Source organism: Crocodylus siamensis, chromosome 4 (genome assembly GCF_052110815.1).
Source record: "Crocodylus siamensis isolate JL-2025a chromosome 4, ASM5211081v1, whole genome shotgun sequence".
NCBI classification, from domain to species: Eukaryota; Metazoa; Chordata; order Crocodylia; family Crocodylidae; genus Crocodylus; species Crocodylus siamensis.
The window spans coordinates 163,002,143-163,017,107 of record NC_143398.1 but is presented as its reverse complement, the minus strand read 5'-3'; the positions used below and the strand labels follow the sequence as shown (position 1 = coordinate 163,017,107).

Genomic DNA, 14,965 nt, shown 5'->3' with positions numbered 1-14,965 from the left:
GATTTTGCAAACATTGGGACCTGTGAGTAACTTCACTTCCAGGAAAAAAATGCTCTGTGTTGGCTGGATCTGGTCTTCACTTGCCAAGACTGTATACCAAGGAAGGAGTGACACCAATCACACACAGGGCCCCAAGATTTCAGGGGCTCAGTCTCTACCCCTGGATCTTTGAAAGATGTCAGTGTTCAAGGTCTACAGAGCTCTTCTGAAAATCTGACCACAAGTGCAAACAAAGTTCCTCTGAAAAAATGGCCTTAAAGTGCCTCCAAATGCACACTACCATACTGATTAGTATCCTAATCCAGACATTTGGCAATGAAATGATCAAGAGGCTCTTCAGTCCATGCAGAAGCATGACTGCGGCTAGGGACGGAAAGGCAGATGCAGAAAACCCGTTTGTGACTGGTTTTCAGTTATTAATCCTTTTTAAAAAAATTTTAAACTTAAAATTTCAATCACATTTAAATATGTGTATGTTACTATAATTATTTCATTACTATCCCTGCACCCGTTATAATGTATGATCATTATTACTATCAATCAGCCTAAGTGACTACTCTAACTGTACAGGTCTAATTAAACCAGCACAGCCTCCTATTGGTGCACTTCTTGTTATACTGGTGTCAAGGTGCTTTATCCTGGCTTGGTAATCCTTTGGCTGCAGTCCAGTACAGAGCAGAGCTGCCTCTACACCTGGTGGATTGTACTGGCACTGCACACACGTCCTCCTCGCACAGGGGTGTCTAAGGCCCCTAGGCTGGATGTGGTTCCCAGGAGTCCTGTCATCTAGCCCAGTGCCGCATGCAGTAGATGCTGGATCTGCCCTGTGCACCGCACATGACATGCAGGACTGGTCTGGGACATACACTACATGTGGTACTCATATCAGTCCAGCCTCGCATGCTGGATGCAGCACTTAGGGCCAGTTGGCAGACCCAGTCCAGCCCATGGACCATTCCCACACCATTCATCAAGCCTGTGGCTTGGCCCTGTACTATTCCTCTGGCTTGTGGGGCCTGATGAGTTTGACAGTCCTATTCTAGCAGCAAGTGACCCCAGCAGAAGACCTTGCCACCACCTGTTCCCTCTCTCTCTGTAAGTGTGAGTCCCATCCCTGCATACGGGACTGGGAGACTCTATGAGCCAGATTCTATGCCATCGGAGAGGGAAGCAGAGTCAATAGCAATGAATGCTCTTCTGACAGCACTACTCCCCTCTCCCTCTCCAAGTGCTGTTGGCTATGGACATGACAGCCTGAGGGGCGACATAGGCTGGGGATGACCCTTAGACTTGGACACAGTCCATTTGGGCTTGTCTGGAGGTAGCCAGACTGGCACTGAAGCAGACAAACAGAGCAGGGGGTGACTCCCATGTTGCCTGGAGTTACAACATACATCGAAACAGAGAGAAAACCACCCCCCTTTTTCCCATCAAACAGCTCCAAAGTCAGGACAACATAAGATGTTTAAAAGGAACCTAGAGGAGGAAAACGCAGGGGTTTGATTCCCTGTGCACAGTAAAAATCCAGTTTTGCTTTTGAAGTTGATTTTTAATGGTTGTGTTAAAGAGGAACCCTGGGGATTTCACCGCCAGTAAATCCCAAGATGGGGATGGGTAAACACTTCTCTCCCCCTGCCTAGCCAGGAAACTCATTTCCACCAGCCAGTGGGATAGTAAGTTAGTTAATTGAGTGGGTCTCCTTCCTGCTGCAGCCCCAACAACACCACAGAATAGTCAGTATATCACATGGCAAGGCAAAGGGGTGTGGGGAGTGGAAGACAGGGAGCATGGCACCTCTGCCTGCTTCTAAAGAGAGTGAGTTCACTTTGGCTTTTCATTTTATCAGGAAACCAGGGCAACTGGCCAGCAGAAGACAGGGCAAGAAGGAACAGTGTTAAACTGCAACGTGGGAGATTCAGATTGGTTAAGAGGAAGGACATTCTCCCTCAGAGTGGTTTAGTCCTGGGACAAATCCTCTGTAGAGGCTGTGGAATTTCCATCCCTGGAAATGTTCAAAAAGGTGGGACAAACACTTGCCTAGGATGGTTTAGACAGTGGTTCAGAGTAGGATCATGGGAAACTAGGGCTGGAAGGAACCTCACTAAAGCATCTAGTCCAGCACCCTGCTCAAGGCAGGATCATCCCTGAGAAAACCATCCCAGCCAACCATGTTGAAAATGTCCTGGAATGGGGATTCCACAACCTCTCTAGGTAGTCTGTTCTAATGCTTGACCAACCAGCCTCATAGTCAGAAAAGTCTTCCAAATCTCCAACATAAATATCCTTTTCTGCTGCAGATTGAGGCCATTGCTCCTAGTCCCCTCTCCTCCAACTACAGTGAAAAGCCCATCTCCATCCTTTTGATAACTGCCCTTCAGGTATTGAAAAACTGTTACCAGTTCCCCGCTTAGGCTCCTAGTCAGTTTATGGTCCACTGTAATTCCCAGGTCCTTCACTGTAGTACTTACTGCAGTTTAGCCATCATTCCCCAGTCTGTATTTGTGCATGCATTATTCTGTCCCAAGTGCGGGACTTTATACTTATCTTTGTTGAATTTCATGTGGTCTGTCCATTCTGGATCCTAGCCCTGCCCTCCAGGATGTAGGCAACTCCTCCCAACCTGGTGTCATCAGCAGATCTGCTAAATGTACACTCAGTCCCATTGTCCAAATAATTAATAAAGATGTCGACCAGTTCTGAACCCAAGATAGATCCCTAGGGATCCCCACTTAACACCTGCTACCAATTACCCATTGTTGGCTATTTGTTGAGTACAATGATCCAGTTAGTATCAGTTTTGTACTCTTCAGTAAGTGACCTCCTGAGGATCCTTCCTGCCAGCTCTGCTTTTCTATGATTCTGTGATTCCTCCCCTCAGTCCAGTTTAAATATTACTGTGAATAAAATTACGTTAACCATAACATTTTCAGACTCACTGAATATTGTCTTAGTATTACCAATGCTATGTACCAATGCCCAATGTATCTTGAGACATCTGACCAAAGAGATGTGTATTTCCAAAGGGATCTGAGGAAAATGAGTAGGTATTTCCATCATAATACGCACAAATGAACTTTGCTCAGGTAGTTCCCACCACTGGAAGGAGTCACTGATCCCTTCCGTATTTTGGACCTGACTTTCCAACTTATGCTGTCCGCATTAGGAGAAGAAGCTGCTTCCAAGCAAGTTTCTAAACTGGCACAGATGAGTGGAGTGGCCAGGAAGAAAACCCCTGGGTAATCCTAAGGAAGGGGTAAACCCTGGCAGAAGCAAAGGCGACTTGTGGGGTCTGCAAGCATGGGGCAAGCCAACAAGGAGGGTCCAGGGAGATCCCATGCTGTCCCTGTAGAGCTGGCATCTTCACCAAGCCTTTCTTGGATAAGGCGCCCCTTTATAGCTGGACTGAAGGAAAATGATGCTGGAGCATGGCCTTGCCTTACAGCACTGCTAACTCTGCCCTTGCCTTACTGCCCAGGGGCTCCCCTTGCAATAGCAGTTAAGTAGCCACCAGAGCTGAAAGGAGTCTGGGGGGCCCCTGCAGCCAAGTGGGTTCGGACTGAACCTTTGAGGGGGGAGGAGAGCACTACCCCCCCCTTTCCTGCTGGCAGGAAGTTGGGGGGGAAGGGGAGGGGTCCTGTTAGCAGGTGTTAAAGTTGCTGAGCACCATGAGTTTGAGTGCTGCCCCCCAAAGTTGTGAATAGAGCTCACCACCACCCCCTACCTGCTGGGGTGCTGCACCCGGGCTGCTGCTGTCCTGCACCTGCAGTTTCGTGGGTGAGGCCTAGCCCCTAACAGCCCTGCCTCCCCCTTGCCAGCCCAGTGACCCTGCCAAAACCTGCCACTGAGCCCCTCCAGGCTGGGGGCACCTTAACCCTTGCCAGCCTGGAGCCCTCACAGCCCAGGTCCCCCTTGGATCCCCTCTAGGCTGGGGGCACCTTAACCCTTGCCAGCCTGGAGCCCTCGCAGCCCAGGTCCCCCTTGGATCCCCTCTAGGCTGGGGGCACCTTAACCCTTGCCAGCCTAGAGCCCTTGCAGCCCAGGTCCCCCTTGGATCCCCTGCCACAACCTTGACCGAGCTCCTGCTTCCACCCCTGGATTTAACCCCTTGATTGCCTGACACAACCCTTGACAGGTGAGACCACCTGCAGCCGGGTTAACCCTTTGATTGCCTGACACTGCCAGCCAGGCTCCCCCCCTCCCTCACCACCCCATCCTTTCCTTTTTTCCTTTCCCTTTTTTTTTTTAAGCAGATGCAAAGATCTACACCCCCATCCCTACCCATCCTGGGTGTATAATCCTGCCTTGCCAAGGGTCAGGAGAGCCCAAACTGGGAAGCACTGGGTTGCCAGCTGCTCCCTTGGGCATTAAAGTGAAAAGGCATGCAGATCTGCGTCTGCTCAGGAGGGCCTGGTGACAGGGACTTGACAAAGGCAAAAGCGTGTCCCTCCCCTCCCTCCTCCCCCAGTGACAGTGAGGGGCCAGGCTGATCGAGGTGGAGGAAGGGCTCCCAGCACTGCACCACGCGAGGGTGGGGGAGGCAGGGGCTCTGAGCCTTAAACATTATGTCTGCCAGCTGGGCCAGGTGCACCTGGAGGTGCGGGCCATGGCTGGAGCAGGGGGGCTGCTGTTTCCTCTGCACTTTGGGGATGGGGGGGTGATCGCTGGGGTCCCAGCGGATCGGATCAGACCGGGAGCTCGGGGGCAGGGGGCTCGCAGGCCCATCTGTTTCCAGGTCCCCCGGGCCTGATGCCCCGTGCCCACTCCCCGCGTGCGGCCCGGGAGACGCCCGCGGGAGGGGGGGGGCGAGCGGCCGAGGCAGGATCGGGGTCTCCCCCCCACCCGCCATCGCGACCCTCCCCATAGGGCTCCCCCGCCCCCCACCTGCAAGCAATTTCCCGAGCCGGCTCCCAGCGCGGATCCCGCCGGGGCAGCATCTGCCCCTCGGTGCGGATGCCAACCCCGCCCCCCCCCTTATTAACCGAGACGCTTTCAACGGCTGCAAATTGCTTGTAATTACCCCCATTGAAGCATGCGGGGGGGTGGGGGGGAGCCTTTCTTCAGCAGCCCGGGTCCCAAATTGCTATAATTGCTGCTCCGTCTCTGAGGGGCATTCGCGGGGCTTAAAATAGCAGCGAGGTTTGCTTGTGCAGCTGCGCGGGGGGGCGGCCCCGCGGCCCCCAGACCGGCAGAAGCAAAGAGTCTTGCTCCCCGGGCTGGGGCCGGGCCCTGCCCGCTCCCGGGCTCCTTTGGTCGCCGTGGATCTCGCTGCCCCCAGGCCCCGGGGAGCTCGCGTGGCCCCGGGCCCGGCCCGCTCCTCGCGCAGGCGGCGGGATGCAAATAAAGAGCGGCGCAGGGGTGGATCCTCCCCCGCTGCTCCCCTGTCACTCAACAGGTGCTGCCTCCAGCCTGTCCCCCGGCAGCGGGGGCACCAGCAACGCGGCCGGGATATTTTTTTTTTAGTTTTAGTTTTTGCTCGTCCCTCCCGCCGCCCCGCGCCATCTCTGCCGGCCGCCCGGCCCGGAGCCCCCTGGGCAGTTTCCCGGCGGAGGCCCCCTGCCCTGCCAGTGCCCCGCTCCTAGGAACTGGTGTCCATGTGCGCCCCAGCCCGCATCAGTCTGCCGAGGGGGTCCCTGCCGACCCCAGCACGGGCAGTCCGGCCCGCATCGCTCCTCGCCGAAGCGCAGACCGGCTGCGCGGGCCGCGCCGCGGCCGGGTCCGAGGGCAGCCGCCGGGAGGCTCCGGCGCCAGGCGCGGCCCGCGGCGGTAGAGCCGGGCGTGTCGCCGGGGGTCGCCGCGACGCCGCTTGCAGGGGCTGCGCGGCCGCCGGGGCGTCTCGGCCGCGCTGCGGAGGCACCGCCGAGCGCCCCGCGGGGCCGCCCGGCTCGCTCCGAGGAGAGCCGGGCCCGGCCGCCTGGCAGGCGGCTCTGCTGCACCGCACGCAGCCGTCCGGCGGGAAAGCAACGAGCCGGGGGGCCTGCCCCTGCCCGGGGGGGCGGCGTGAAACTGCCCGGGGTGAAACTGCCCAGGGCGAGAGCGCGGACTGCGCAGGACGGGCAGGGGGACTTAAACCGAAGCAGCGGCGGACAAACGGGCAGGCCCAGCTGGCGGCCCCGATGTGCGGGCCCCGGGGGAGCCGGAGCCGGGCGCGATGACACGCGGGGAACGGAAAGGGTGCGGAGCGGAGCCCGGGCTATTCGGGGAGGCTGATCGGGGCGGGGTGGGTGGGGAGGGGGTAACAACCAGGGCGAGGTTTAATGGGAGCTAATTACACAGCAGAGCCGCTGCGGAGAGGCCCCTGCATTGTGAAGGGAGCGGGACCCCGGATCAGGGACAGCTGGCGGCCCCCGCCCCTCCCCCGGGGGTGCCCCGGCTGGGCTGCGGGGAAGGGCGGGCCGGGAGCGCGTGGGCCCCCGCGGTGCGGCCAGGGGCCGGGCAGGCGGATCTCACCTGCCCGGGCCCTGTGCCCCCTCACCTCACTCCCCGCAAGACCCTCTCCCGGGGCCAAGCCTTGCCAGGACGGTGGAGGGGGTGGGGTGGATCCGGAGCCACTCCGGATTGCCGCCCACGTACCCCGAGGAGAGCCAGACTCCCACTTGCTGCCGTCCCTGAAATCCTCCGGCGCACCTGCACCCCTCACGGCGCGGACTGGGCTGCTCCGGGCTGCGCGGACACACGCCCCTCCACCGTGTTATTTCGCTTTGCAGGGGGGACCCCCCGCTTCACTGGGGGCGGGAGCGGGGAGTCTTCCCGGGCTTTACCTGCCACCGTCACCCCCAGCTGGCGATCTCCCTAATCAGCCCATTAGAGCCGCTTCTAATTGCACGAAATGCAAATGCAATTTGCTCCCATTGTTTTCCCTGGGAACGACCCCCCGGCAGGGGCCGGAGCCCGCTGCAGGTTGCCCCGCGCACCAGAGCTGCGGGGAGGGGCGCGGAGGGAGGGGGCCGATCGCGGGCGCGGAGCGGCGTGGCGCGGCCCGGCCCGCACGTGCGGAGCCATCGTGGGATCGCGCCCGGCTCGGCGCAAGAAGCAAGACGCTGCAGCCGCTGATTGGAAACCACTCGTTGTTTGCTTTTTAATGATGATACTAAAAAAAACCCCAACCCCAAACCGCAGCCCTTAGCTCCACGCGCGGCGCCGGGCCGGGCTCCGTGCAATGCTCCTTTTGGTTAAACAAAAATTGAGACACTTATTTTGCAGCCCCGCGTAGAGGACCCCCGCCGCCTGGCACCTCCTAGGGGGTGCGATCTTCCTTCACGAGAACACAAGCGGCATCGGAGCGGGTCTGGTATAAAAGACGCGTAAAAAAGAAGAGGGAAGGGAGGCTGTGCACTGTACGGCTGTACCCCCGGCCGGGCGGAGCGGCGCTCTTCATAAATAAGGCTGGCAGGGGCAGGGGCAGCCGCGGCCTGGCGAGGGGAGCCCGGGGGGTCCGTGCCTGGGGCGGGGGGGGGGGGTCAGGCTGATCGCCAGTTCTCCCCGAAAGAAATGCCCGGGGCTTGGCGGCGGGAAGGAGCCGCCCTCTGCCTTTCCGTGGGGGAGGGAAACATGCCTTCAAAACGACCGGGGGGGATACATTCCTCGTGCTCTTTCAGATCACTCCCTGTAAACATAATCCCGGTATCAAAGCACTTCACACGCATAAACACACACGCACGCACACACATTCGCGCACACCCCAAAACAGGCGCGCACACCCGTGCACACGCACACATGCAGACACACAGACGCACACCCCACTACAGCCACACACGCACGCACACGCCAGTAGGCCCAAAGACACGTGCACACGCAGATACACAGACATACGCACACCCCAGTATAGCCATACACACACCCACCCATACAGACGCACACACATGCATGTACAGATCCACAATCACACACATATACGCACACCCCAGTACAGGTACACGCACGCGGATGTACAGACACACATACACACACATACACACACACACCAGGGCAGACACATATACACGTGCACAGACACACGCGCGCGCACACATATATGCACACCCCAGTACAGACACGCGCGTGCGCACACACACAAACACACGCATATGCACACGCGCGCGCACACGCACAGGCACAGCCGCGATGGGTGCGGGGGAAGCGGGACCCACCTGCACGGAGCGGGGCTGGAGCCACGGGACAGAGCCGCGCCCGTGGGGGCCCCCAGCTACAGGGCGGCGCGGGGCTCGCGGAGGAGCTCCCTGCACGGGGTGGGGGGGGGGGGTGTAATATCGCAGAGAGCTCCTAGAAAAAACAAAAAGCAAAGCCTCGGAGCAGCGACTCCGGCTGGGCGGCCTCCAGGCACCCCGGGCACCCTCGGAGCTGCCAGGTCGGGGCTGTCACTCGGTTGGTGACAGCAGGGACCCGGGAGAGCGACGCTCCCCGCACCAGGAGCTCCGCAAGGGCCGCAGCGCCCAGCGGCTTTGACTCGGGGGCTACTGCTGGAGACCCTCGGGCTGCTCGTGTCCGCCCCGCCCCGCGGGCTGGCACCGCCGCACCCTTTGCCCAGCTGCGAACCACTGTCTGCCTCGTGTCTGTCCACCTGCCTGCCTGTCTTCGCATGGGTGTGTGTCTGTGCCTTTAGTGCCTCCGTGTGTGTGAACATCTGCGTGTGTGTGTGTGTCTCCGCATCTGTGTGTCTGTGCTCTTTGTATCTTGTGTGTGTGGCGGGGGTGTCCTTACACCCCTCTGGCAGGTGTAAGCGGTCCTGGCTCCCTGGGCCGTCCACCAGCTGGGGATCCAGCCCCCTGGTCCTTCCATGCCCGGCGGGGATGGGAGGCGAAGCCGCGGCTCCCTCCGGCGCGGGGGTGCCCCCTTCCTTCTCGGTCCCGGCGCCTAGGGAGGTCCAGGGGGCCCGGCCAGGGGAGCGTCCCTCCTCTCCCTGCCCGCTGCCGTCAGGGCCGGCGGCTCCGCGGCTCGGGTCCGTGCGGCGCGGCCGGGGCTGTCACATCATGGGCGGCCTGGGCAGCGCGTCCTGCGGGTGCGGCTGGTACCACGGGCCGAAGCTGTTGATGTAGCCGCCGGGCGGGAGCGGGGGGCCGCCTTTGCCCGCCATGGAGACGTCCCAGAGCGGGGGCAGGCCGGGGGAGCAGGGGGACAACGAGGAGCCGTGCATGTGCTCGCCCTCCTGCACGCTGGAGCCCTGCTTCATGATCTTCTTGTACTTGGAGCGCTTGTTCTGGAACCAGATCTTCACCTGGGGGGGGCACAGCACAGCGGGGTCAGGGGGAGAGGGTCCCGGGGGTGGGGGGCAGGGCTGCATTGGCTCCCCCACTGTGCCCAGGGATCGGCCACGAAGCTGAGGGGCACCCTCCCCCCCCCCTCGCTCCGGCTGCCACCCCCGGCCCGGGACTGCCCCTAGCCCGGGCTCCGCGGCCTCGACCCCAGCCTGAACGCGTGGCGAAGTCCCCGGCCCGGATCAAAACGCCTGGGGCGGAGGAAAGCTGAGGCTGGATGCCGGGGAGGATGGGAGTCACTCCCAGCCAGCGAAGAGCCCCCCGCCCCACATCCCCACCCGCATCCTCTGGGGGTGGGTCTACACTTTCAGCCCCGTTCAGCTGTAAAATGTGAGCGATCGCCTGTAAAAATTGCGGGGAATCCGAATTCACTCCGGAGCTGACCCGGTGTAGCGGCCAGCTGTGGGGCAAGACAAGCAGGAAAGGCACGCGGACCCTTTGGCTTGGGTTGCGAGCCAGCTGGCTGCGGAGTGAATCTGAATTGGCGCTGGGGGGTGAAGCAGGGGAAGCAGGTGGAGCCGCACGGGAGGGACCGAGTGAGGCCGCACTCCGGTGTGAATCCGAATTCGCTCCGTTTACACCGAGAGCAGGGCTGGGGAACGCCCAGGCCGCCCCGGGATTCCCTGCAGGGGAGCCGGGCCAAGGGCAAGCCCCGCTCTGCGCAAAGGCGGAGTGAACCCGGACTCGTGGGGGGCAGGCCGGGCCCCCGCGCCTTGCTGCCCCTGGATCCCGGGCCCGGGCCTACCTGGGTCTGCGTGAGGCCCAGCTGCGCGGCCAGCTCGGCTCGCTCGGGCAGGGCCAGGTACTGCGTCTGCTGGAAGCGCTGGTTGAGCGCCTGGAGCTGCAGGCTGGAGTAGATGGTGCGGGGCTTGCGGATCTTCTTGCCTTTGCCGTTGAGGCGGATCTCGCCGTTCTCGATCACCGCCGCCTTCTCGTGCTCTGCGGGGACAGGACCGGGTGAGGGGCGCGGGGCCGCAGCTCCCCCTCCCCGCACGGGCAGCCCCGCCATGCCCCCGCCCGGAGCCCGGCTGCAGCTTAGCCTTGCCCACGGCTCGGCCCGGCCCCACGGCGCGGAGCCCTCTCCCTCGTGGGAGCGCCCCACACACGTCCCCGTCTCCTCTCCGACCCCCCGGAGGAGCCGAGACCGCTGGAGCGGGGCTACAGCCGGGCCCGCGCCCGCACTCCCCCCGCTGCTGCGGGGCCTCTGGCTGCTGCCTCCCATTTCCCCCCGGCGAGACCCGCAGGGGCGCGCACCCCCGGCTCAGGCCGAGCTGAAAAGCCTCGGGTTTTTTGCCCCGTTAGCCCCAAGGAAGAACTTCCCGGGCAGGCCCCGGCGCCCGGCGGCCCGCGAGCCAGCCCGGCCCCTTCCCAGCTGCAGCGACCGCCCGGCCCCGGCCCCGGCCCCGGGCGCGACTCGGCGGGGAAGCGCAAGCGCCCGGGCCCCTTCCACTGCCTGAGCCCGCGGGCCCGGGGGACCCTGCACCCAAGGATGCGGCCACAAACAGCCCGATCCCTTTGTAGCTCTGCGTGTTTCTAGGTAGCCGCGCGCGTGGGGATCTTTCTCTCTCTCTCGATCTTTAACTCCAGCCTTTGTTCCCCCACTGCGAGGGAGGAAATACTGAGGGGCTTTCGAGGGAGGAAATACTGAGGGGCTTTTTCTAGTTACTTCTGTGCTTTTGGGAAGGCGACAAGGTAATAATTCATCCCCAGCCGCGTGGGGGGCTGATCTGTTCCTAATCTCCGAGCTGCCCGGGACGCGCGATCTGTGCGACGTGGGAGGCGAGGAGGGTTTTCTAGGAGTGATCCGCGGGGTGAAGCGACTTCGACTTGGACAGAGAAATGAGCAGAAGCAGCGAAGGGCTGCGATGACATTGGCAAATACAATACAATACAATACAATACAATAAAACGATAGCTAGCTAGCTAGATACACACGAACACAAACATACACACATATACGCAGCGACACACACATACACATATGCACATACATACACGTATATACACAAATATGCAAACATACACACACAAATATATATGCACACATAAATACACGCATATATGCACTTGTACAAACATACATATACACACATATACATATATGTACACACACGCATACATATATACATACACATATACACATAAATATATACATACGCACGCCTACCTATATACACACATATATGGTACGTACACACATATACACATACATATGTATATATATACACACACATGTACACACACATATATATACATGGATATACACATGCATAAATATATAGGCATATACACACATATACACACACATATATACACATACTCACGCACGTTATATTCACACACACACACACACATATAAATAATATATATGTATATATACATATATAAATACACATACACACGGGCGTACGCGTGGCGTTAATAACACCAAGGTCTCATGTTCGGTCCCCGGTTGGACTAGATGGTCGCCTGAGGTCCCTTCCAGCCTTACTTTTCTATGATACTATGATATACACACACACATAGATATACATGCACACATATATTTATATGTTATTATCTCAGTATTAATTATATTAATGTACGCATCGGATTAATTGGACCAGTATAATTATCTAGAGCACGCTCTATGTCAAAAAGCCCCGGAGAGGCAGCAGGGGCTGCGGGCAGCCCCGCTCGCAGGGAGCAGTTGTCTCTGCTTCCGCGCAATTCAGGAGTCTCATGTGGTGCCGTTGTCCCCCGGCCCGCAGGCCCGACCGGGAGCCGCGGGACACGGCAGCGGGCTGCGGAGCCCTGCAAAGAATTAGCACGGCCGCTCTAATTGGATTTGAACATTTGCAGGCGGCGGAGCCGGGCCGAGCAAAGCAGGCGCTGCGGATGAACGGGAGCCCCGGGAGGGAGGACTCGTTCCCGCCGGGGTGTGCGCGCTGCACCCCGGGGCGCTCCGCAGGCGCGGGCCGGGTGCCGCGGGAGCCCGAGCCTGACAGCCGCGTGCCGCCCCCCCGGAGCCCGCACCAGCTGGAGGCGGCGGGGCCGGAGCAGGGTCCCCCAGGGCGCGCGGGCTCTCTGCTGCGACGCGGGCCGGGCTTTCGTTGCAAGCAGCTAGCGCCGTGTTTTATTTTTCCGGGGGCCAAAATTGCAGTGATTTTAATGAGGATTTTTTTGTTGTATAACAAGGAGGGAGAGGGGGAAAGGGGAGGACGGCGAGAGCGATCGAGCGTTTTTCCCTCTATGAAAAAAGGACTGGTTCCGAGCTAGGTTTCGTTGCGGGCTGCTTTCTCGTGCAAGCGCTACCTGGGGAGGAAGGAGGAGGAGGAGGACAGCGGGAGCAAGCCGGCAGGCCCGGCGCCCCGGCAGCTGCCTGTTAGTGGTGGCAACTCTATTAAGTCCTCGGCGGAGCGTGTTCCCCGTAATTAAGATGTTGGCATTTGCAGCGCTGCAGTGTGTAATTAGCCGGTGAATCCACATCCCCGCCCTGGCACGGAAACCCCAGCGGGTCCGGACACCCGAGCCCGGGCATCGCAGGGGCCTGGACAGGTCATGCCCACCGGCCCACCTGCAGTCTCCCCCCACGGGCACCCCGGCGGGTGGCAGGGCACCCTCCGAGGCCGCCGGGGGGCTGGCAACGACGGGGAGGCACGGGCGCTTTGCAAGCCGCGATGTGCCAAGGAGCAGCGGGGCCCGAGCGCCTTGGATGGCAGAGCTAGGCCTGGCCCGGGTACGTGCCCCGTGCCAGCCTGACCCTGCGGGACTTTACAGCTGGATCGCCCTCCCCCCCACCGCAAGTCAACCTCAGGAGGGGTCTCACCCCTTTGGGGTGCAGCCCTCGCCCGTTTCCAACCAGCGGCCCCCTCGGTCTACTGCCAACAAGGGGATGACCCCCCGCAGCAGCGGGGGTGGGGGAACACCTCCTTCCAGGACATCCCCCCCCTGCTCCGCACCTGGATATTTGTACCTATTGATACAGAGGCCGTGGGCTCGGCTGCAGATCGCGAATCAAATCATAGGAACAAACCCGCGATGTTTCGCGTTAAAGTTGCATGTGTTTCCAATCTGGCTAGGAGACTTTTTCGGCTCTTTTAGCTTGTGCGTCTTTTAATTTATTTTTTTCCCCCTTCTTTCAGAAAAAAAGTCAGCGCGGCCCAAAGTAAACAATACCCCCCAAAAATAAAATATAACAGGATCCTGCGACTCCAGAGTCTCAGGACACACGCCGAGACCTTTGCTAGGCGGGCCACTGGCGGCACGGCAGAGATGCGCTGGAAAAGGCAATTTGAAGGTGGGGGGGGGGATGTTTGTCGTTCTCCAGAGTTGGCCTTTTTTGCATTGCAAATGCACCCAGCGAGGAGTGAGCGATTAACAATCATGTCTGTAGGGATGGAAAGCCAAAATAAGGCCGTTTCCTATTAAAGGAATTCCAAGGCGCCGGGTTATTATTATTGTTATTAGTGTTGTTATTGGGGGCGGGGGGAACATCTGGCTTGTGTCAGAATTCGTATTTTGTATTTAAGCGCTGCCTTTCCGGGGGGTTGGAAATAACGGACTTTTTTTTCGCTTTGAAAGGCCTTGGCCAGGGGAAGCCCCGGTGGATGCACGCCGCCCTCCCCCCTTGAATGGTCCGCAGGGGCTCGTGCGACAACCAGGCGGCTCCCAGCCCCGATCCCCCGGCAGCGGCGCGGACCAGGCTTACCTGCGTCTGCCAGCCGGCCGCCGTGGCCCAGGGGGCTGGCGTGCTGCTGCCCGCCGGGGTGCTGGTAGGGCAGGTAGGGGCTGCCGTGGTGCGGGTGGTGGTGGGCGCTGCCCGGCGCGCCGGGGTAGGGGTACGCCACGGCTCGTCCGTAGGAGGCGAAGGGCCCCGGCTCGTGCTGGGGGTGCCCGGCTTGGAGGGGGTAGTGGCCGGGGGCCAGGCCGGGGGAGTGCTGCGGCTGCTGGTGCTGGTGGTGGGGAGACGGCGGGTGCCCAAACTCCAGGAAGGCGGACTTGGAGGGCCCCGGCCCCAGCAGGCTCTCAGCCATGGAGCTCATAGTCATCATGGAGCGCGGGGGCATGCGGCGCGGGGCGCGGGGCGAGCGGGCTCAGCGGCGGCCGGGGGGAGCATGGCCGGGGCCGGCGCCCAGCTCAGGTCGCGGGAGCCCCCCCGGCGCCGCCCGCCCTCCCCCGCCCTGTCCCCATCCAGGCCGCGCGGCTCGTCTGCGCGGCGCGGCGCGACCTCCCGCCCGCCGCGCGCCGGGGGGTTCCCCTGCTCCTCCTCGTGGGCCCGCCCCCATTGGCCCGCCCGCCCCGTGACGTCGCCGGCCCCAGGGGCAACCCCCGTGCGGGTCGGCGGCGCCTCGTGCGGAGCAGCGGCCCCGGAGAAGAGGGGCCGGCGGGGACTCGATGCCCCCTGCAGGGGGCACGGAGAGGATGCGAGAGGCTCTTGGCAGTGGGGGCAGATGGCAGGACAGGGAGCCGCCGTGTCAAGGTGCCAGCGCAGCCCCTCGAGCCGTGGGGTCGAGGGCAGCTTAGGTTAGAGGCCAGGAAAACCTGCCTCACCGGGAGGGTGGCGAAGCACTGGAAGGGGCACCTCCCCCTTGGAGGTTTTTAAGACGCGGGTAGACAAAGCCTTGGCTGGGAGGATCTAGCTGGGGCTGGTCCTGCTGGGAGCAGGGGGATGGACTAGATGCCTCCTGAGGTCCCTTCCAGCCCTGTGAAGCTACCACCCTGCACAAGCCCCA

At 60.9% G+C, this 14,965-nt stretch overlaps 1 protein-coding gene across 2 annotated transcripts; it reads right to left on the bottom strand.

Moving 5' to 3' along the window:
- Positions 1 to 7,056: 7,056 nt before the first annotated feature.
- Positions 7,057 to 14,488, bottom strand: DLX4 (distal-less homeobox 4). Of its 2 annotated transcripts, XM_090044716.1 has the most exons (4): positions 13,930 to 14,488; positions 11,002 to 11,119; positions 9,997 to 10,195; positions 7,057 to 9,211 (listed from the first exon to the last, which is right to left on the bottom strand). In XM_090044716.1, exons 1-4 carry the CDS (start codon positions 14,297 to 14,299, stop codon positions 8,960 to 8,962), a joined length of 939 nt encoding a protein of 312 aa, XP_089900842.1. In that variant the 5' UTR covers positions 14,300 to 14,488; the 3' UTR covers positions 7,057 to 8,959. The 2 variants fall into 2 exon arrangements, with proteins under 2 accessions (XP_089900842.1, XP_089900841.1); XM_090044715.1 differs by lacking the exon at positions 11,002 to 11,119 and having other exon boundaries at positions 9,997 to 10,190; positions 13,942 to 14,480.
- Between the last annotated feature and the right edge of the window lie 477 nt (positions 14,489 to 14,965).

Excerpts from the sequence above, each read along its gene's own strand:
- DLX4 (XM_090044716.1), bottom strand. The coding sequence starts at position 14,299 with ATGCCCCCGCGCTCCATGATGACTATGAGCTCCATGGCTGAGAGCCTG. Across the intron at positions 11,120-13,929 it reads AGACGCAGGTAAGCCTGGTC|CATCGCAGCCCTTCGCTGCT; the intron begins CGCGCCGCTGCC and ends ATTTGCCAATGT. Across the intron at positions 10,196-11,001 it reads CGCACAGATCGCGCGTCCCG|CGCAGAGCACGAGAAGGCGG; the intron begins GGCAGCTCGGAG and ends CGGTCCTGTCCC.